Source organism: Mesocricetus auratus, unplaced genomic scaffold, assembly GCF_017639785.1.
Source record: "Mesocricetus auratus isolate SY011 unplaced genomic scaffold, BCM_Maur_2.0 Super-Scaffold_6730, whole genome shotgun sequence".
Taxonomy (NCBI): domain Eukaryota; kingdom Metazoa; phylum Chordata; class Mammalia; order Rodentia; family Cricetidae; genus Mesocricetus; species Mesocricetus auratus.
Window position 1 is genome coordinate 81,848,768 of NW_024429184.1, and position 24,061 is coordinate 81,872,828.

Genomic DNA, 24,061 nt, shown 5'->3' on the forward strand with positions numbered 1-24,061 from the left:
TAGATTGTGGTGACTTTAGTTTCTTCATCTGATTGCACTCCATTTATGAGAAAAGTGTCGTTGACAGATAATAGTAAGAACATTCCAGTGTTTACCAAACGAGATAAACATGACCTAATGCTTACTCTAAGAAATAGCCTTTTTCCACTTATAAAATAAAAACTATAAATGGCAGATAGTAAAACATAATGGAATATATTTCGAGCAGTCAAATGAAACCATTTTCTTGGCGCATTACAGAGGGAACAGCTGATTTAATGCAAATCTGAGTGGCATTCTGATGTTTTAAAAAAGACATGAAGAGGTTCAAATAGAGTTTTTTGTTGTTAAACCAAGTGCTGTATTGGTTCGACAGTGGAGCTAGTTGTTTTGTTTTATGATAACTTACCATCCTATTCCATTTAAAACATTGTCTCCTGTGTGGTTTTTGTTTTTTGGTTTGATTTGTTTTTTGTTGTTGTTGTTATTGTTATACGCCATTGTCCTGCCATTACCAGCACCAATGCCATGATAATTAACTTTCTGTTGTCAGCATTTGCTTTTCTGGGTTTTGGGGATCCAAATCAGGAAAGTCCAGAGTGGTCTCAGGTGAAGTGCCAAGGTTTGAACCAATGCTTCTAAAGCTGTTGTGATATACTAGACAGGTGGTGTGTTTCTTAGCATTTGAAGAGGATCTATGAAGAAACAGGCCACGAACATTAGGAAAACATTTCCTTTTTTAAATATTTCATTTCATGTGCATTGGTGTTTACCTGCATGTATGTATGTCTGTGTGAGGGCATCAGACTCCCTGAAACTGCAGTTACAAATGGTTGTGAGCCGCCATGTGAATGATAGGAGTCAAACCCGGGTCTTCTGGAAGTGCTCTTAACCACTGAGCCACCTCTCCAGCCCCAGGAAAACATTTATTAAGAAAAGGATAATTTGAACAATTCTGAAGGTTTTTTTTTTTTTAACAAATGCTTTTAGCTTTTTTATTTAATAGACAATGAGTGAGTTCCACTTTTGGCCAACCTTTATAGTTGTGGATTACCAGACATAATTAGACCTTTGTTTTTGTATAAAAGCATAAACTTGAATCTATCCATGTGCCATGTTAATGTCTTCTTATTTCTCCAGGTCAGCCGGCCAGTATTCTGGCAGGCAGCCATAGTGAAGGACTGTTGCAGATAGCTTCAGGGCCTCAGCCAGGACAGCAGCAGAATGGATTTACTGGTCAGCCAGCTACTTACCATCATAGTATGTACATGCTTTTTAAAATCCTTTAAGTAGTTGAGAGAAATAAAAAAAAAAAAACAGGCAGCCTTTATAAAAGCAAATTAATACATATGGGCCTTAATTTTTAGACAGCACTACCACCTGGACTGGAAGTAGGACTGCACCATACACACCTAATTTGCCTCACCACCAAAACGGCCATCTTCAGCACCACCCGCCTATGCCGCCCCATCCTGGACATTACTGTAAGCTCTCGTTTTCATTGTAAGCAGGGCCTTTTATTTTTTCTAGCTAAGACTTTGATTTCTATTTTCTTAAAAAATGGTTTTGCATCTTTTATTCATCTTACAATTTAATTTCATTAAATAATTAGTGCTTTTTTCTTTTTCAGTATTTTTTTGTAAATAGTTCCTTTAAATAGTTATCACACCTTTGTTTTGCACTGAAGTTCACTAAGCACATTCATTTCTCTGTTGCTGATGGTTCATCAACACCACATTGATTTCCATTTGTTTGTTTGCTTTCTGTGTGGTTTTAGGTCTTGTGTGTTATCCACCCACAGTCGACTGAAGCCCTTGAGTACTATGATCTCAAGGTTTCCACCACCATAGAATCAATGCAATAGAGGCTATAGGTACTTAGGTGTTAAACCTACTAATTCTCCATATAGGTGTGATTGGGTAAGATACCCTACAGACAGTCCAGTTTCAGACAGAATAGGAACATTGTTTATTTGACTTTAAATCATGACTATAGGGATGAAGAAAAAAAATATATATGCGTATATAAATAGAAAATCCCTTTTCCTCTCATTTTAAGATTAATAGTATCAAAAATATTGGGAAAGTAAAAAAGGCATAAATAATAAACTACTTAAAATCACCCAGGCATAGTCACTTTTAGTATTATGTCCTTCTAGTCATATAAATGGTTATGTGTGTGTTGGTGTGTGTAATATGTATATAGGGGGAGAGTCATGTTATGTGTATTGTTACTTATCAATTACATTACTATCTTTCCAAGAGTTCAAAGAATCTGATTTCTAATGGCTACCTGGACCAGTATGCAGGGTATTAGGTTTGTGCTATGATTGCTGGTCACTTATTTAAACTTATTAAGCCGCAGGGCTGTAATTTTATCTACTTGAAACAACATTGTAAGAAGTGAATGTAATAACTCTGAAGGTTTTAGCATAATGTGTTAACAAATAATAAGCTTTTAATTATGATAGCTATTGCTCCATTATACAAAAACTAATTTTTTTAATAGATTAGCAATTTAAATAATTATACATTGCATTATAAATTATGCTAATAATATTACACTAACAATTAAGTATTGTATGTATAACTTTGTAAATTGTTAAATTTTTTTTGTCAGATAACACTTAAAAGTTAGCTATCAGTGTCACAAAAAATTCAGAAAATAAGTTTTTAAATTTTTGTACGTGGCATAAACTTGATTTAGACAAGTCTTAAGGCTTATGATATTTATATTTAAAGTTTATTAAGTTTTAGCACTGGAAAACTTTTAATAAGTAAAATGGGATTTTTATTATGTTTCTTTAGGGCCAGTTCACAATGAGCTTGCATTTCAGCCTCCCATTTCCAATCATCCTGGTAAGTATGTTTCAATATTGATTCCCTGTATGTAGATTTTTATGATAATGCTACATGTATACCAGTGGATTATATTACAGAGTAACTAAACTCAAACAGTGTAATATTCATTATGAACTTAATCGGCAGTTTAAAAGTAGCTGTTGGTCACACATAGACTATATTTAATTCATTTTTAACTGTCTGAAAGAAAAATAAAAACTGTTTTAAAATGAGATACTAAGTACAGAATTGCCAGGTTTCTGCATTGAATACATAAATATGCAGCAGAATGAAAGAAACCTTAAGTAACCGGTCGCTTAAAAAGTCAGGGACGAGGCTAGTGAGATGGCTGCTAAGGTGGGTGAAGGTGCTTGTTTGCTGATTATTATTGTTTATAACATGATGTGATGCCCTCATTACAGATTTTACTTATGGGGGCCTGGAGAAATGGTTCAGCAGTCTGGAGCAGTGACTGTTGGCCACATGTAGCAGCTCTCACCCATCTATAGCTGCAGGACTAGGGGGTATGGGCTCTGTGGGCTCTGCATTCGTGATAAACATGCATACATACATGCAGACAAACATACTTGGAAAATACAAATAAATAAATCTAAAAAACAGATTTTTACTATAGAAAATACCTTCACAGATGGATGATGGTGGCACATGCCTTTAATTCTAGCACTAAATGGGCAGAGACAGGCTGGTCTCTGAGGAACTCTGTCGCTAACCAAAAGAAAATGCACAAATAATCTCAAAATTGGTGTTGTAAGTAATCATTTAGGTATATTTTTATTTCCTAAGCAAATATATTTAATGAATTACATTGCAATGAATTGGATTGCTGTTACAAAGTATTTTTAAGATACAGTCTCCCTGTATAGCTTAGGTTGGATTGAAACTCACTATGTAGTCCAGACTGGCCTCATTCACGTCGGTTCTATATTAGCTTCCTGAACATGTGCATCACAGGCATGCATTTATGTGCCATATTAACTCCTCATTGAAAAGTGATCAGTTGCTTGACAGATTTTTGCCAAGCAGTTAGGTGTCTTTTTGTATTCTCTCTCTCTGTCTCTGTCTCTCTGTCTCTCTGGTTTTTACGAGACAGGGTGGGTTTCTCTGTATTGTTTTGGAAGCTGTTGGTCCAGCCCGGCCTCAAACTCACAGAGATGTACCTGCCTCAGTCTCCCGAGTGCTGGGATTAAAGGCATGCGCCACCACCGCCTGGCTCATTGCTTCTCCTATTGCTATGACAAAATACCTGAAAAAGCAACTTAAGGAGGACAGGGTTTTTGTTTTTGTTTTTGTTTTTTTTTTGGCTCACAGGTGAGAATATAGCTCACCATTGCAGAGAAATGGGTGACAGATCTCTTTACTGACTGCTGCTGCTGACACCTTTTCTGCAAGTTCAAGCTCACATTGTTGTTGCTGGTGTTGCCAAACTGCAGCATGTTTTCATATTTTCCTGCTCCACTTTTTGTTCTTTCTGTAGGCCCAGATGATAGCCATGAGCAGTAACTATGCCACAGAGGGAATATTCAGTTTTGAGACTTCATCTACCCAGCACATTAGCCCGTTACAGGTTTGGCCTCACTCAAGTTTCCAGAACACAGGCAGAATCCAGCCAGAGCCTAGACAGGCTCTAGTAGGAATGGCCTCTGCCCAGTTTCAAATAGAGTACCTGGCCTCCACTGTCTGCATTTCTCTGCATTCTACTTTTCCAAACTCATACCAGAATAATCCCCTTAGCTCTACTTAACAGCATTTAGGGCTTTTCTAGATCAAAGTTCCAAACTTCCCCATTACGCTTAGTTCCAGAGACTTTAAAACCACACAGTAAAGTGTATCACAGTGGTCCTGTTTCTCGGTACCGTGTTTTTTCTTTTTTTTCTTTTTTTTTGGTTGTTGCTGTGAGATGTAAAAAAGACAGGTTTAACTTAGTGCGACATAGTTGGGATGTCATTGTGGCAGGAGGATTAGGAGTGGGTCACATTGCATCTACAGTCAGGAAGCAGTACCAATGCTCTGCTTTCTCCCCCTTTGTTCAGCCCAAAGGGGCTGCCTGTATGGATCGATAGCAGCCATTCACATTGAGAGTGGGTCTTCCTATCTTGATTTCCCAATATAGAGGCTGTCACAGACATTCCCAGAACTTTGTCTCTTGGACCAGTGTAGGTCCTGTTGATAGTCAGTTGACATCGCACAGTCCTGTAAAATGTTTTATTTTTTTTTTTCAGATTTTTGTTTGTTTTTAAATTTTTCTTTTGGGTTTTTTGTTTTGTTTTTGGCTTTTGTTTTTTTTTGGGGGGGTGGAGAGTGGGGATAGTGTTTCTCTATATAGTCCCAGCTGTCCTCGAGCTCACTCTATAGACTAGGTTGGTCTTGAACTTATAGAAATCCACATGCCTTTGCCTCCCGAGTACTGGGAGTAAAGGTGTGCATGTACTCCTCCTGCTCAATTAGAGTTTTCTCCTGAGAATTTGATTCATGAGTGCTCTATTTTAAGTTTTAGATGTCAATACTTCATTTTTCCTGGAGGATTGAAATTCGGGCTGGTTTGTGTCATTCTAAGTATCATTTCAGATTGTTGAAAGTTTTTATTCAGATTATACAGAATTTATAACACATTGTGATGGAGATAAATTTGCAGACAAAACTCCCTTCCTAATCTCTCAGAAGTTCTTCCTCTGAGACCAATATAGGACTCTCATTCAGGTCTTGAGTTTTCAGACAGAATGTCCCTCAGCTCTCTAGGCTGAAGTGTTCTTCAATCTCCTCCAGTCCGTGTCTTCCTCATCTTTTCTAATTGTCTTTGTAATGTTGTTCATGATCTGTGTTCCATGTTGATTTGTTTGCTCATTTGCCTGCTCTGTACCTCTGTGAGGGAATGTGAATGGTTTTGTTTGCTGCTTTGCTTATAGTACCAAACAATTCCCCAGATGTCTGTATGTGTCTGTTAAACAAATTACATGCATATGAACTTTGTATAGTAATGGAAACAAAATCAGAAGTAATTCAAATATTTGCAATCTGAACCAAGTATTGTCTCTCCTCCCCACTCCACCTCTGCTAGCCAACTAAGATAAATACACACTGTATTAGTTCACTAAAATGACCTCTAGATATGTGCCTTGCTGTATATATGATATATGTTAATTGGGTAAATGACCTTTGATTTTTGAGACAATTAAGAATCTGTAAGACAATTGTGCATAATTGTAAGTGGGAATATGTTGGCTGTTTTAGGTACTTTCTGTAAAAACATACCATAGACTATGTCTTAGGTTAGTGCACTTTTAAAGAGGAAGGCTCAGACAACAGAACAGATGTGCAATCAAATGAGCTGTCATTATAGAACAGTTTATTTTAAAATCAAATGAGCTGTCATTATAGAACAGTTTATTTTAAAGTCTGACTTATTCCTTTTTTCTTTTCCTTTCTTTTGGGGGTGGGTTGGTTTTTCGAAAGAGTTTCACTCTATAGACAAGGCTGGCCTGGAACTTGTAGAGATCCCCTTGCCTCTGCCTCCCAAGTGCTGGGATTAAAGGTGTGTGCACCACTACTACCCAGCTAGTCTGATTTCTTGTGTTCTTTAAATTCTCAGTTGATTTGGTCCTTAGAGTGTCAAGGTGTAAGTACTGGCTACAAGTAAGATATGAAATCACTATTTTTCAAGTGTATTACATTATTTTAATCCAGTGCTTCAATAATTCCTCTTCTGTTCATCTTTGTCTATGTTTGTTTCATGGGTGAAAGTACCTCTCTCCCTATATTTTTTGTTACATGGACGATGTTCTTTGTCATTTATGTTTCTATAGCTCCTGAGTATTGGTGTTCCATTGCTTACTTTGAAATGGATGTTCAGGTAGGAGAGACATTTAAGGTTCCTTCAAGCTGCCCTATTGTAACTGTGGATGGATATGTGGATCCCTCTGGAGGAGATCGCTTTTGCTTGGGTCAACTCTCCAATGTCCACAGGACAGAAGCTATTGAGAGAGCAAGGTATGTTTAAAGAGTAAAATGATTAAATACGACAGTATCTTTTCTTCAAGATTATTATTTTTCTATGTATATGAGTCTTAAATATGAATGATTAAAGTCATTGTAAATACTCAGAACTTGTAAGCATTCCATTTCAGTTGTAGGCATTTACTAAATATAAAGTTGTAAGAGACTGCAAATTTTCTGTGTTTTTATGATTTCTGTCTGTGCTAGCCATTAGCCACTTGTGGTTTTTGAACACTTAACATGGCTCATGTGATTGAATATCTGAATTTTAAGTGTATTTTACATAGCTGTATGTTGTTAGTGGCTGTTGATTTGGGCACTATAGAAAATACATGTGGCTGGAGAGATGGCTCAGTCTTTCTAAGCATTTGTTATTCTTTCAGCGGACTGGAGTTCAGTTCCCAGTACCCACAGCTGCCTGTAACAAGCTGACTTCTGAGCTGCATGGGCACCTCCCCTAACACACAGACATTCATGTGCACACACGCATGCGCACAAATAAAATTAAAATCTTTTTTGAAAGTAAAGAATTTACCTCATTGAGTTGTGGGGGTTAAATGAAATTTGTGTTAAGTACTTCTGATATAGTAAGTACTGTATGTTTATATATACATTAGTATATATATTATATACAAAAAGGAATTATAAAAGATGTCAATGATGGCTTTCTTTTAGGTATTATATATTTTTTATTCTTGCTGAGTACTTGAATAAAACTTACTTATAACTAATGAGATGTAATTATCTTTCCTTCCTAAGGTTGCACATAGGCAAAGGTGTGCAGCTGGAATGCAAAGGTGAAGGTGATGTTTGGGTCAGGTGCCTTAGTGACCATGCAGTCTTTGTGCAGAGTTACTACCTGGACAGAGAAGCTGGACGAGCACCTGGCGACGCTGTTCATAAGATCTACCCAAGTGCATATATAAAGGTTGGTTGCATTTAAATGTGAATATTTATACTTAAAAACCTCTTTGCTGCTTGAATCCTGAAAATGGAGGTGAGAAGAGTGGAAACCCGTCTTATGTTGGCTTGTTTTGGTCAAAGGTGGTGAGACAGTCTTGATGGGAACATTCAATAGGAGGAGGTAGGAGAATTGTAGAGTTCAAAAACCATTTTGGGCTAATATACATGGTAAATTTTAGACCATTGTTGACTGCCTAATGATATTTTATTTCAACAAACAAAAGCACCACTACAACAAAATATGCATGTGTTTTGAATATAAAACACATTTTCTGGAGATCTGTTTACTGCAAGCAGCTGTCTAGTTTTGCTTCCTAGTGTTTTCAAGTCTGTGAAGTCATTTAGAGTGATACACAGACTCTTGAAAACATTAACTAAAGCCTCCCAACTCTGTTCTTTAACACTAAATTGGTAAAAATCAAACTCTAGAATTTCACTTTAGCAGGTGTTGAGGGGTTTATGGAAGACAGTCCTAAATTCTAAAATTAACAGTTTTTCAAGGGGAAATATTTTTTTTTCAGTGCTAGACACCTGCCCTACCACTTAGCCTCTCATAAAACTGCAAATTAAGATGCCAGAGGTATACTGATTATACATATTCAACACATTTCAGTTTTATTTTTAACATATACTCTTTGGGAAAGACAAAAATAGGCCCAATGAGCTTAAGTAGATTTTCTGTTCTTTTTTTCAATTTATTTTTATTTAAATTAGAACCAAGTTTGTTTACGTGTCAATGCAAGCTCCGTCTCCCTCCCCTCTTCCCCTGACCCCCACTAACTCCCTTGCCCCATTCCCCCTCTGCTCCCCAAGGAGGGTGAGGCACTCCATAGGGGATCCCCAAAGTCTGTCGTATCATCCTGGGCAGGGTCTAGGCCCTCCCCCATGTGTCCAGGCTGAGAGAGCATTCCTCTACATGGAATAGGCTCCTAAAGTCCAAGTCCATTCGTACGCCAAGGATAAATACTGATCTACTACCAGAGGCCCCGTAGATTGCCAAGGCCTCCTCACTAACATCCACGTTCAGGGGGTCTGGACAGTCCCATGTTGTCCTACCAGCCACCAGTCAGTCTGGGGTCCATGAGCTCCCCCTTGTTCAGGTCAACTGTTTCTTTGGGTTTCACCATCCCGGTCTTGACCCCTCATCACTCCTCCCTCTCTGCAGCTGGGTTCCAGGAGATCAGGTCAGTGTTTAGCTGTGGGTGTCTGCCTCTGCTTCCTTCAGGCATTGGATGAAGGCTCTAAGATAGCATATAAGGTAGTCATCAATCTCATTATCTGGGAAGGGCATTTAAGGTAGCCTTCCCACACTACTCCTTAGGTTGCCAGTTGGTGTCTTCCTTGTAGATCTCTCCTCAAACCTATAATGGCTCCCTCTATAATGGTAGTTTTCATCCTGCTTTCCTCTACTCCTCCCTGACTCAACCTTCCTGCTCCCCCATTTCCTTCTTTCCCCTCCTCTTCTCCCTGTCTTTCTCCCAGCTCCCTCTCCCCTCCCACCATGGTCCCATTCCACTCAGGAGATCCTGTCACCTTCCCCATCTCCAGGGTACCATACATGCCTCTCTTAGGAGTCTCACTGTTTCCCAGCCTCTCTGGCGGTGTGGATTGTAGGCTGGAAATCCCATTCCATGTCTAAAATCCATATTTGAGTGAGTACATGCCATGTTTGTCTTTTTGTGACTGGGGATTGCGTCACTCAGGATGGTTTCTTCTAGTACCATCCATCCATTTGCCTGCAAATTTCAAGATTCCATTGTATTTTTTTTCCAATGAGTTGTACTCCCTTGTGTAAATGTACCACATTTTCTCTATCCATTCTTCAGTTTTGGGGCATCTAGGTTGCTTCCAGGTTCTAGCTATTGCAAATAATACTGCTATGAACATAGTTGAACAGATGTCCTTGTATGAATGAACATTGTTTGGGTATATGCCTAAGAGTAGAATTGCTGGATTTCCATTTTCCTGAGTCATCGCCATACTGCTTTCCAAAGTGGCTGTAGAAGTTAGCACTCCCACCATCAGTGGAGAAGTGTTCCCCTTTCTCCACATCCTCTCCAGCATAAACTGTCCTTGATGTTTTTGATTTTAGTCATTCTGACAGGAGTAAGATGGTATCTCAGAGTTGTTTTGATTTGCGTTTCCCGGATGGCTAAGGATGTTGAGCACTTTGAGTGTCTATCACCCATTTTAGACTCCTCTATTGAGAATTCTCTATTTAGTTCAGTTCCCCACTTTTTAATTGGATTATTTGATGTTTTGGAGACTAGCTTCTTGAGTTCTTTGTAAATTTTGGAGATCAGCTCTCTGTCAGATGTGGGGTTAGTGAATATCTTTTCCCATTCTGTGGGCTGCCTTTTTGTCTTGTTGACTGTGTCCTTTGCCTTATAGAAGCTACTCAGTTTCAGGAGGTCCCATTTATTAACTGTCCATCTCAGTGTCTGTGCTACTGGTGCTATGTTCAGGAAGCAGTCTCCTGTACCAATTTGTTGAAGGGTACTTCCAACTTTCTCTTCTAAGAGGTTCAGTGTGGCTGGATGTATGTTAAGGTCTTTTATCCATTTGGACTTAAGTAGGTGTGGGGGTTAATAATAGGGTATTCAATTCGATTCCATTGATCTACCTGTCCATTTTTGTGCCAATACCAAGCTGTTTTCAGGACTATAGCTCTATAATAGAGCTTGAAGTCAGGGATGGTGATGCCTCCAGACATTTCCTTTATTCTACAGGGTTGTTTTGGCTGGGTCTTTTGTTTTTCCATATAAAGTTGATTATTGTTCTTTTTAGGTCTGTGAAGAATTGTGCCGGTATTTTGATGCGGATTGCATTGAATTTGTAGATTGCTTTTGGCAAGATTGTCATTTTTACTGTGTTGATCCTACCTATCCAAAAGCATGGGAGATCTTTCATTTTCTGGTATTTTTTTATTTCTTTATTTAAGACTCAAAGTTCTTGCTATACAGGTCTTTCACTTGTTTGGTTAGCTTTACCCCAAGATACTTTGTTGTTTCGTAAAGGGTAATGTTTCTCTGATTTCTTTCTCAGGCCATTTATCGTCTTTATATGGAAGGGCTACTGATTTTTTTTTAGTTAATCTTGTATCCTGCCATTTTGCTGAAGGTGTTTATCAGCTGTAAGAGTTCCCTGGTAGAGTTTTTCGGGTAACTTATGTAAACTATCATATCATCTGCAAATAGTGAAAGTTTGACTTCTTCCTTTCCAATTCGTATCCCCTTGATCTCCTTTTGTTGTCTTATTGCTCTAGCTAGAACTTCAAGTACAATATTGAAGAGATGGAGAGAGTGTACAGCCTTGTCTTGTTCCTGATTTTAGAGGAATCGCCTTGAGTTTCTCTCCATTTAGTTTGATGTTAGCTGTTGGTTTGCTGTATATTGCTTTTATTACGTTCAGGTATGTTCTTGTTATCCCTGATCTCTTCAGGACCTTTAGCATGAAGGAGTGTTGGATTTTGTCAAAGACTTTTTCAGCATCTAGTGTGATGATCATGTGGGTTTTCTTTTGCAGCTTGTTTATATGGTGGATTACATGGATAGATTTTCATGTTGAACCATTCCCGCATCCCTGGGATGAAGCCTATGTGTGATCTTGGTGAATGATTTTTCTGATGTGTTCTTGGATCTGATTTCCCAGTATTGAGTATTTTTGTATCAGTGTTCATGAGGGATTTTGGTCTCTAGTTCTCTTTCTTAGTTGTGTCTTTGTGTGGTTTGGGAACCAAGGTAATTGTAGCCTTATAAAAAGAGTTTGGCAATGAACCTTCTGCTTCTGTGTGTGGAACACTTTGAGGAGTGTTGATATTAGCTCTTCTTAGAATTTCTAGTAGAATTCTGCACTGAAGCCATCTGGGCCTGAGCCTTTTTTGTTTGGGAGACTTTTGATGACTGCTTCTATTTCATTAGGGGCTATAGGTCTGTTTAAATTGCTTATCTATTCTTGATTTAATTTTGGTAAGTGGTTATCTATCCAGAAAATTGTCCATTTCTTTTAAATTTTCGAATTTTGTGGAGTTCAGGTTTTCAAAGTATGACCTGAAGAGTCTCTGGATTTCCTCATTGTCTGTTATGTCCCCCTTTTCATTCCTGATTTTGTTAATTTGCATGTTCTCTCTCTCTGCCTTTTGGTTAGTTTGGGCAAATGTTTGTGTATCTCATTGATTTTCTTGAAGAACCAACTCCTCTTTACATTGATTCTTTTTATTGTTTTCAGTCCTCAGTTTGATTATTTCCTGGCTTCTACTCAACCAGGTTGAGGTTGCTTCTATTTGTTCTAGAGCTTTCAGTTGAGCTGTTAATTCTCTTGTGTGACTATTCTCCAGTTTCTTCATGTGATTACTCAGTTTTCTGAACTTTTCTCTAAGTACTGTTTTCAAAGTGTCCCATAAGTTTGGGTGTGTTGTGTCATCATTTTCATTGCATTCTAGGTAGTCTTTACTTTCTTTATTTCTTACTAGACCTAGGAATGGTGCAATTGGGCATTGTTCAATTTCCATGAGTTTATAGGGTTCCTGTTATTTGTGCTGTTGTTGAATTCTAACTTTAAAGCATGGCGGTCTGATAAGATACAGGGGTTATTCCAAATTTTTTGTACCTATTGAGGTTTGCTGTGTTGCTGAGTATGTGATCAATTTTAGAGAAGGTTCCATGTGGCGCTGAGAAGAAAGTATATTCTTTTTTTTTTTAAGATTTATTTATTCATTATGTATACAGTGTTCTGTCTGCATGTATGCCTGCATGCCAGAAGAGGGCACCAGATCTCATTACAGATGGTTGTGAGCCACCATGTGCAATGGTGATTGAACTCAGGACCTCTAGATGAGCAGTCAGTGCTCTTAATCTCTGAATCATCTCTCCAGGCCCCGAAAGTATATTCTTTTGTGTTTGGATAGAATGTTCTATAGATATCTGTTAAACCCAGTTGGGTCATAACTTCTGTTAGTTCTTTTGCTTCTTTGTTAAGCTTCTGTCTGGTGGTCCTGTCTTGAGATGAGAGATGAGAGTGGGGTGTTGAAGTCTCCCACTATAAATGTGTGAGGTCTTATGTGTGATTTGAGTTTTAAAATTTTTTTTTTTTTTTTACAAATGTTGGTGCCTTTGTGTTTGGGGCATATGTTCAGAATTGAGACTTCATCCTGATGGACTTTTCCTGTGATGAATATGAAATCATCCTTTTGATTGATTTTAGTTTGAAGTCTAATTTGTTCGATACTAGGATAGCTACAGCAGCTTGTTTCTTGGGTTCATTTGATTGGAAAATCTTATCCCAACCCTTTACTCTGAGGTAATATCTGTCTTTGAAGTTGAGGTGTGTTTCTTGTATGCAGTAGAAGGATAGATTCTATCTTCATATCCATTCTTAGTCTGTGTCTTTTTATTGCAAACAAATACCATTTATACTGAGTGAAATTAGGGAGCATTAAGTGTTCATTCTTGTTTGTTTTTGATTTGTTGTTTTTGACTGTAGTGTGTGTGGATTTACCCCGCATTTTCTTTTGGCTTTTGCTAAAGTGGAATTATCTATTGCCTATGAGTTTGTGAGTGTAGTTAACGTCCTTAGGTTGGAGTTTTCCTTCAAGGACTTTCTGTAGGGCTGGATTAATGGATATATATTGTTTAAATCTGGTTTTGTCCTGGAATATCTTGTTTTCTCCATCTACAGTGATTGGAAGCTTTGCTGGCTATTAGTTTGGGCTGGCATCCTTGGTCTCTTAGTGTTGGTAGAGTATCCAGAACCTTCTGGCTTTCAGAGTTTCCATGGAGAAGTCTGGTGTTATTCTGATAGGTTTGCTTTTTATCTGTTACTTGACCTATTTCCTTTGCTGCTCTTAATATTCTTTCTTTATTCTGTATGTTTGGGGTTTTAATTATGGGACTGTTTTGTGTTTTTCACCTTCTTTTATATCTATTATTCTTAGGTTTGGACTTTTCATGGTGTCCCATATTTCCTGGATATTTTGTGTTAGGGATATGTTGGACTTAAGATTTTCTTTGGTCAATGTATCTATTTTTCCTAGTGTATCTTCAACGCCTGAGATTCTCTTTCATCTCTTGTATTCTGTTGGTTATTCTTGCATCTGTAGTTCCTGATCGTTTACCTATGGTTTCTAATTCCAGCATTCCCTCAGACTGTGTTTTTTTTTTTTAATCTCTGTTTCAGCTTTCAAACATTGCACTGTTTGAATTGTTTCTTGCAATTTTTTGTCTTTTCTTCCATTTCTTTAAAGGATATTCTCATTTCCTCTTTTAGGGTCTCTATCATCTTCATGAAGTTGTTTTTAAGGTCATTCTCTTCCTCTTCATCTGTGTTGGGGTGTTTAGGTCTTGCTGGTAGAGTGTCCCTAGACTCTGGTAGCATCATATTGGTTTTTCTGTTGTTGAATGTGTTCTTACATTGCATCTTCCCATGCCTTCTTCCAGTATGTGCAGGTGGGTTCTCTTCCTCTCCTGGTTGGTATGGGTCCAAGGTTCTCTTTGGTGGGTGCAGATGGGTCTGATACTCTGATGCCTCTCACAGTGGGTGCAGGTGGGTCTGAGGCACTCTCTCTCTCCCAGTGGGTGGGAGCTGGACTGGCACAGTCCTGTCAGCAGGCTCTCGGTTGCTTGTTCCACTGGGGGCAAGTTAACCTACCTGTAGTCCTCAAACCAGGAGATCCCAGAGTGGACAAGCAGAAGTCAGACCGGAGGCTGGGGCTCAAACTCACTTCTTCCCTGAGTCCTTAAGTATATTTTCAATTTCAGATTTTTCAGCCTCTGAAAGGCTGGAAGGACTTCATAGTGGCAAACCCTCGATATCATTTCAGTCACAGTTCAGTCAAAGAATGCCTGGGATGGGGTGAGGTGGGGTTTGGAGATAATGTTTCACTGTATAGCCCTACTTGGCCTTGAAATCCTGATTACACATGGGAACCACCACCTGGTCCCTTCTGTGATGCTTAGAAACATGCCAAGTATAGAGAAAATGACAACTCCCATCTATTTACGGAATTTGACAACTGTGATTTTACCAGTTGTTGCTTCTCCTCATACTTTGTTTTTTTATTAAGTTTTGTCATGGAATGGTTTCACAGCATTTGCATCATTATGTAGTTTTCTTGTAGAATACTCCATTAGAAGTTTATTTGTGTTTTGTAACTTTTCTATAAGGAATTTTTATATTATGTCATTTGTATTACTCTTTTGTTTTTGTTTTGAGGCAGGGTTTCAGGTAGCCCAGGTTGGGCTTACACTCGTTAAGTAGCCAAGATTGGTCTTGAACTGCTGGTTCTTTCCCTCTGCCCTGCCCTGGCCTGAGTCCCAGGATTATAAGCATAAGATACTACATCCAGTTTAATGGGTGCTAGAATCACAGCAGGGCTTTGTCTGATCTATTAGTGGCATTGAATTTTTATGATTTGTACTCCAATTTGTTTGGTTGTTAAATGTGTTTTGAAAGAATTACTCCCCCCCGGTCTTAGTTTGGGTTGCTACTGATGTGAAGAGACACCATGACCATGACAACTCTTATAAAGAAAACATTTAATTGGACTGGCTTACAGTTCAGAGGTTCAGTTCATTATCTTGGTGAGTGGCATGCAGTCAGGCATGGGGCTGAAGAAGGAGTTGAGAGTTCTGCATCTTGATCGTTAGGTGACAAGAAGGGGTCTGTATACATTAAGTGTTTCTTGAGCATAGGAGACCTTAAAGCCCACCCACACAGTGACATACTTCCTCCAACAAGGCCACGTCTCCTAATAGTGCTGCTCCCTATGAGCTTATTGAGACCAGTTACATTCAACCAAACACATTTCCTCTCATTACTTTTTCTTATAGGGCAATTTTGCCTGCCACCATAATCCACATTTTAGAAACAAATCTTAAAAATTAGGAGGCAGGCAGACTTTGTCTTCTGGGAAAATGGAGTTCCTATCTCTGGGTGTGCACAGGCTTAAATTCCCTTGGCTTCATTTCTTTGATACCTCTGCTGTGGGCAATATTTCTTCCTAGGGGCATTTCTGAACTGACTGTCAAACTATTTTGTTAGTACTTGATTCGTTGGCATATGCGTCTCACAGTGGGTGCAGGTTTGACTGTTGTCCCTTTTCATTCTGCAAACAAGTGGATTGTGTCTTTTACCCTCTTACAGTCTTGGCAGTGGTAGTTTTGTCTTCAGTCTTGGCTGTCTGCTATGAGGTTTCCTTCCTTCCTTCCTTCCTTCCTTCCTTCCTTCCTTCCTTCCTTCCTTCTTCCTTCCTTCCTAGTTGATAGTTGGATTCTTTTAGCTACCCTGAATCATTCATTGAACAGTTGTGTTTAAGTTCTGGTAAATCATTTTAGTATTTCATTATAATGAACAGATTTTTATGCTACTCAAATATTTTTGCAATGAACTATATATAGATAATAACTTGTGGGACAGAAAATTTGGCATTACAGCAATATTCTTTGTCCTATTAGCTGCCTAAAATTTCAAAAGTTATTTATTTGTTGGTTTGTTTGTTTATTTATTTATTGGCACAGGGTCTTACTATGTAGCTCTGGCTGTCCTGGAACTCGATATGTAGACCAATTTGGCCTCAAACTACAGAGATCCACCTGCCTCTGCTTCCTGAGTGCTGGGATTAAAGGTGTACGACTTTATGTCTGGCAAGAATTCTTTCTTTTTAACAACTATTTTATGTTCTTGAGAATAATTTACTAGACAGGTGTAACTAAATCTTAAATTGAACTACTGATATTTTCTTATTTGGTAATTCTTTTGGCAGTAGTGAAAAAAGGATATATTCAAGTTACTGTTGTCCAGGTAGATTCTCACCAGGGTTGATGTTTCTAGAGTGAATTGTATGCAGATATTGTAAAATGTAAAACTCTGGAAGAAGTGCCTACACACTGAGGAATACATACACACAGAGATACTTCCCTGTAGAATTAAAACAAGTTAAACAAATTTATTAGTGTTTTGGTTTTTGAGATAGGGCTTCATGTATCCCATGTTTGCCTTGAATTAGCTATGTAGCAATGGATGGCCTTGAATTCCTGATCTTCTAAATCTTGAACACTGGAAAACAGGCGTGCCCTACTACAGGCTTTTTTAAAAGATTTATTTATTACATATTCAGTGTTCTGTCTGCATGCTAGAAGAGGGCACCAGATCTCATTACAGATGGTTGTGAGCCACCATGTGGTTGCTGGGAATTGAACTCAGGACCTCTTGGAAAACAGCCAGTGCTCTTAACCTCTGAGCCATCTCTCCAGCCTCTTAATACAGGCTTTTAAAATGTAAATGAAACAAGTTTTCTTTTCTCTCCTTTTTCTTTATGTGGCCTTGTTCTGTTACTTTAAAGGGGTGGAAGGACTTTTTCTTTTTTCCTTTTATGTGTGTGTTTGAGTGCCTGTGTGTGTGTATATGTACTGCCTGTGTGCCTGGTGTGTCTGCAGAGGTCAGAAGAGGGCGTCATCCCCTGGAACTGGAGTTAGAGTTGATTGTGATGTGCCACGGGGGTGTTCTGCCACAGCAGTGCCTGTTCTTAGCCATGGAGCCGTCTCTCCAGTCACCTTGCCTTTACCTCCAGAAATAAGGTCTGTTTTAGTCCTGGGAATCCGGGCTTTCAACAGTTTTATTGAGATAAATTTAATTCATATGTCATACAAGCCATCCATTTTGAATATTTAGTGTACTCACAGAATTATATAATCATCCCCAAACCTTTTAGATTATTCTAGAAAAAAGACTCATATCATTTAGGGTATGTTAATTATACATAATAATTTTCATGCATATGGGTGATGTATTTTCATCTTTTTATATGTGACTTAGTGTTTCATTAGGATTGATTACAGAAGCATAGGTTTCTTACAGTGGCTGCCCCATTGGAGAAAATATCTCAACAGGCATTAGCTGTAAAGCTGAGACCCCGTGAGCCCCTCTCCCCCTCCCCAGTGACAGGATTAATGGGCCCAATCATGTGTAGATCTTGTACAGATGATTGCAGCTCCTGAGTTAAGAGTGTGTCTGCCATGTCAGTGCTCAAAAGTTAGCACTCAACATCATTCCTCTTTTTCTAGTTCTTACATCCTTCCTGACTCCTTCTGTATTGTTCCCTGAACACTGGAGATGGTAATATAGATTTCCTATTTATGAATAGCATCCAGTAGTTGATTAATCCTTGGCACTTTGATCAGTTATGTGTCTCTGTGGTTACCACTGACTACTGCAAAAAGTTTTTCTGAACAAAGTTGATGGCAACACTAATGTGTGGGCACAAATGTAGGTATTGAGAAGGCAATTTGATGGGCATGTTACATCCATTTAGCGAAATAGCAGTAGTTTCCCCACTAGGGTCTCTGATCTTCCCCAGCTACCAGACATGAATTCCCCTGTAGAGTCTCTCTCGAACATAATGAGAAAGTGGTTGGTTATTTTCATAACAGACTTGCAGCTGCTGTACCAATAGGCACATCTTGCCTGTGAGGTCAGTTGTATCAGCTGTATTGTACTCACAGTAACAGTGTTTATGACGACAGTTCTCCAGTTGCTTGCCAGGCATCTTCCAACACTGGGAGAGCTTTTTTTTTTTGGTCCTGTGACCATGGCATGTGTTGTCTCCATGTAAGGGTTGCCAGATTTTAAGTAATTTACTGCTTGTTAGTTTTATGTCAGCATGATACAAGCTAGAGTCATCCTCTCAATTGAGAGAGCCTCAGTTGAGAAAATGCCTTCATTAGATCTGACTGCAGGCAAGCCTGTAGGGCATTTTCTTAATTAGTGATTGATGGGGAGGAGGAGAACAGCCCATTATAGGTGGTGCCATCCCTGGGCTAGTGGTCCTGGGTTCTCTAAGAAAGTAGGCTAAGCAAGCCAACAAGCAGCACCCCTCCATAGCCTGTGCATCAGCTCCTGCCTTTCATGAGTTCTGCTCTCCTTGTTTTTGATAATGAACTGTTACATGGAACCGAGAGCGATAAACACTGTCCTCCCAAGTTACTTTGGTCATGGTCTTTTATCACAGCAATAGTAATAACCCTAACCAGGACAATCTGCTAGAACATTTTACAAAAAATCTTATTTTTGTTTGATTTTTTTTCTTTTTTTTTGTATGTATGTGTGAGTGTTTTTGCCAGCATATATATGTGTGCTGCATGTTCCTAGTATTTGCAGAAAGTGTCGAGTTTCCCTGGAAAATGGGATTACAGATGGTTGTAAGCTACCATGTGGGTGCTGGGAATCACACCTTGGTCCTCTGCAAGAATTACAAGTGTTCTTAAGTATTGTACCATTCTAGGCCCATATTGTGATCACTATCTTTAGGTCAGATAGCTTAGTAAGTCCTTTATGTAGTCTTGGTACTCAGGTGTTATACATACTACACCACTGTGTGTTTCTCCTTCCAGGATGATGTTATTTCAAGTTGATGCAGAATATAATTTAGCCTTATGAAAAAATTCAACTTTTGGCTCTTGAATGAAAGATAATGCACTGAAGATATTATACTCACATGTGTATGTAATGACTTTGTAATAAACTTACATGACAGTAACTATGGAAAACATGATCATAAATAAATGAAAGTATAATTAAGTTGTTCATTAACTTAGGAGTGATGGACCAAAAATACTTAACAACTTTTGGTTTCTTTGAATTACTTCTATCAACAACTTAGGTGATTGTGAATGGAAGATGGTGCCATTTCAATGGTTGCATTTAATTTACCATTCACTACTAAGAGCTGCTGTATATATAGTCAACCATTTACTGTGGGAAGCCAGTAACCAACACAGGTCCTACAAATGTTTTATAGCTTGGCTGAAAATTTTCTTTTCTAGTCTTAGTAGTATAGTTCACATGAATGATCTATGGGAACAGGTTTACTGAGGTGTCTGGTGCAGCATATTTATCTTCAGATTTGTGTCATCATTTTTCATTTTTGTGGTTTCTTGAAATATTCATTCCACTGGTGTACTATATATTCAGTTGAATTTGTGATATTTTATAACATATATTTTGTACTGTGCCCATATTTGAAGATTGTTTGGTTGATTTTTAATGATTCGTGGTTGGCAGAGAGGAGTGCTGAGCCTTTTTTAAGCCTATGTTTATATACCTTTAGTCCAGCACTAGGAGGCTGAGGCAGGAAGATCTCTGATGTACATAGTGAGTTCTACACTATCCACAACTTACATAGTGAGCCCTCCTCCTGGGTCTGTAGCCCTAACTCTGTTAGGGCAGAGATAGGTGGATAACTCGACTCAATGAGAGACACTGTTTCAGAAAATAAGCTAGAGAGTTTGGCATGGTGGTGCACTCCTTTAATCCCAACCAGCACTAGAAAGGTGGAGGCAGGCAGAACTCTTTGAGTTCGAGGCCAGCCTGGTTTACAAAGTGAGTTCCAGGACAGCCAAGACTGTTAACACAGAGAAACTCTGTCTCTGTAAGCTTTAAGAGAGAGAGAGAGAGAGAGAAGGAGAGGGAGAGGGAGAGGGAGAAGGAGAAGGAGAATCTGAGGAAGATACCCAATGTTGACCTCTGTACACGTTTTACACTCACCTACACATATATGTGCATACATACAAACACAATAATGAGCATGTATGTGAGAGATCCCAACTCAACATTTTTAGACCCCTAGTGACTAGCCCATCACAGAGTGACTTGCCCTTCTGCCCTCTCCTGAGAAACCGGAGACCTCAAGATAAACTTAAAAGATAACCCTCCTTGATCCAGGAACTAGCTCACCACATTCCTGCTCAATGTTTAACTGTACAATGCCCAAAGAATGCTTGCTTGAGATAACCTTCCTGTTAAGACATAAGCTATCATTTAACTTCTCATCCTTTATGATGTTTGCCTAACTCCCCAATTCGGTTTCTCCCTTTTAAAAACTCCTGACTGCAGTTACTAGGGGTCAAATTCCTCTGCCCCTGCGAGGGTCATGAGCTCGGCCCCAGTGCACTGGTTCCCCGAATAAACCTCGTGTGCTTGCAGCAAGAACGGTCTCTCTTGAATTATTGGGGCATCGGCTTATCCCAAGACTTGAGTGAGGGTCTCCACACTCTGGGGGTCTTTCATATGTACACATGTAGTACATACAAGCACAAAATAGCCTCCGTTCTATGAAAAGCAGTGTAAAGGGAGTAAGAAGACAAACCAGAGATGGGGATTCAGTGATACCATTAATAGGACTTTTAACAAAATATGCAAAAACTTAAAATCCAACAGTTAGAAAACAAACAACTCTGCAGGTGAAGTGTTTGCCACGGAAGCCTGGCAGCCTGAGTGCAGTTCTCAGCCCTTCCAGTAGAGGAGAACACCATGTCCTGCATGTTCTCTTTTGACCTTCGCACTCTGTTGTGACCCACACTCACACACCACGCACATGCACATAAATAAAAAATTTTTTATAAGATGCACATGGTAATCAGGCATCATAAACATGTCATTGCTACCATAAAATTATTAGAGTAGTCAGAATCCTAAATATTGATAGTATCAAATCTGGGGAATATGAATCTCATTCATTGCTGGTAAGAATAGGAAATGGAATAGCTTGTTTATTAATAGACAGTTTATATAAATTTCTTATAAAACGTAGCATTTTTCCCATACAGTGATACTCAGCAATCATACCCTTAGACATTCACCAGAGTGAATTGAAAATTTAAGTCTACACATACACGTGTACAAAAACCAGAGCACACAAGTGCTTATAATAGCTTTATATACAATTGTCAAAGACAGCAGCTAGCATGTCCATCAGTATGTGAAGGCTTACACACTGCTGTATTAGAAAGTGGAATACTCAGGGTTAAAAAATAAACTAACTGTCAAACTAGGAAAAGACACAGAAAAATTAATTATTATTATGAAGTTAATACTGCTAAACTATGTAATCTGAAAGAAACAAAACCAGTTAGATGATGTGTGGTTATTAGAGGTTATGGGAGGGATGAGTAAAAGCAGAGCTCAGGTTTGTGACATTGGAAGTACTCTGTATAATGTGTGAGGGGGTAGATATGTGACATGATGCATGTGTACAAACCTATAGAATGTACGTAATCAAGAGCCCTAGACATCAAGTGTTGACTTGTTCATAATGGTTAAGTTAAGGTAGAATTGATGGGTCATAACAAATGAGGCTGATGTAGGTGAAGACGGGAATTCTGAACTTTTTGTTAATTTTTGCTGTGAACCTAGAACTGCTTTAAGAAGTGAAGTGTATCAGTTCCTTTCTTCAATGTCCAATTTGTGTAGAGCTGTTCAGATAGGAAAGGGTTTCAGCATGCTTCCTACTGTGCCAGCTAATGCCTTCTAAAGATAAAACCCAGTGGCACAGTTGAGAATCCAAGAAACCTTTGGGAACTGCAGAAAGTAACACTTCTGTTCTAGGCGTTGCCAAGTTTCTGATCCTAGGACTTGACTTTGACTTTGTCAAGTTTGTCTGGAAGGGTGCTCTCGGGTCTGTTTTCAGGTGTGCCAGTTAAGAAAGGTTTTGCTTCTTCATTTTTAGAAAATGAACACCCTGTTAACGAATAAATAAATGGGATTACGGTTTGTTCTTTGGAGAGGTTGTATTGTTGTTGCATGTCTTTATGATTCACATTTAAGTACCATGGTTAAGACAATTTAAACATCAGAAAATTTATGGATTTGGTTCCAAACCTATTATTCCTGAGTAGAAAGTTATGTACACTTTTTTTTCTCTTTATTTCAGTGATAGAGTAGTACATACTTGGGTTATCTGCATTCCACATTTAAAGAATTAGTTATGTTTTAAATACAAGTCAGTCCACACAGCCAGAAGCTAAAGCGATCCAGTGCATAGCCTTGCTCCTGCCTCGCCTGATCCTCTCTCACAGCCTGGCACTCATTCTGTGGACTCTTCCACAGCTTATTAAAATGGCAAGAGTTATTTTGAGAAGTAAAATTTAAAATGCAAATACTTTTTCTCAGGTAAGGAGGTGATTTGTTACCCATAAGTTGTTGATTATTGAAATAACATTCCAGTACTTACACAAAAAAAGGAGGTAACGTGCCATGAGCCCTTCTTTATTATGTTAATTTTTTATCTTCTTGATGAGAAATGACTTACTGAGTCATCCTTAATTCAACTTGAAAGAAAAATGACTACTAGGAAGACCTAAAGCAAAACAATAACATCTGTTAACAGCAAGCTGTATAGTTCCCATTTGAAAGTATGTGTATTTAATATTCCTATTTCCTGAATAGGCTCTAAGGATGTTAAGAAACAGCATGTGTATGTAACTTGTTGGTGATCAAAATTATAAATATTTTAAAACTTGAAAATAGAAACAATTTTCATAAAATTCCATATAACTATCACTTAAATAAAATAGTTTTTATAGTTGTTTGGTTTAACCTTTAAAAAAATTCCTTCTCTGGAACATTTAAAGGGGAGCCTTAGTTTTGATACTGTGCTGTAGGTGCTAAAGTATGCTTCCTATGAAGATGTGGGATTGAGGCCTGGAGAGATGGCTCTGTGGTTCAGTGCTTGTTGCATCCAGAGGTCCAAGTTGGGTTCTGAGCATCCATATGAGGTGTCCCACAACCCTGTGTGACTCTAGCTATGGGAATCAGACACTCTCTTCTAGATGTCTTGGACATCTGAATACACATTGCATACACGTAGACACACAGAAACATGCACATACAAACAATCTTTCTAATGTATTAACTAAAATCTACATGTTTTCTTATATAGTGACAATGCAGTTTGCTATTTTCCAAATTGCAAGCGTTGTCAAAGACGTTGGCTGGATATACAAAGCTTTCCTTTCTAGCCTAAAGAAAACCAATAATTTGGCTCTGAAAGGATGGGCAGTTTCTTATGTGTTCATTTGATACAGATAGGTGGTTCTCACAAAGCTAGGGACAGCTGGCCCACATGTTTCCTTCTAGGCAGTGAAATGTGCCTCTTGCTGATCTCTAAACTGTGCAATCTACATAAAGATTTTAAACTTCTTTTGAAAAATGTGTCTGAGTGCTTTGTCTTCATATATGTCTATGTACCATGTGAGTATCTGGAGCCCTTGTAAGCTAGAAAAGGGTATCAGATCCCTTGGGACTGGAGATATACATAGTTACGTGTTGTGTTGGGTACTGAGGATCAAACCTGGGTACTTTGGGAAAGCCCTGAAATTTACAAACATCATAATTAGTGAATTTCTTGTGAGAGGCAAATGGAATTCTGAGTTGTTGGTGTATTACATGTTGGCTTTTGACGAATGTAGTCTTTGGTGCTAGACTCATATATTAAATTT

General features: G+C 38.6%; 1 protein-coding gene across 2 annotated transcripts in view; it reads left to right on the forward strand.

The window, feature by feature from the left end:
* The window catches only part of Smad4 (SMAD family member 4), a 63,298-nt gene that overhangs the window by 31,937 nt on the left and 7,300 nt on the right, over positions 1–24,061 (forward strand). For both annotated transcript variants that reach the window (XM_040737637.1, NM_001281698.1), the window contains 5 exon segments: positions 1,120–1,239; positions 1,347–1,463; positions 2,787–2,837; positions 6,641–6,824; positions 7,590–7,758. In XM_040737637.1, the coding sequence (XP_040593571.1) occupies positions 1,120–1,239; positions 1,347–1,463; positions 2,787–2,837; positions 6,641–6,824; positions 7,590–7,758 (641 nt within the window).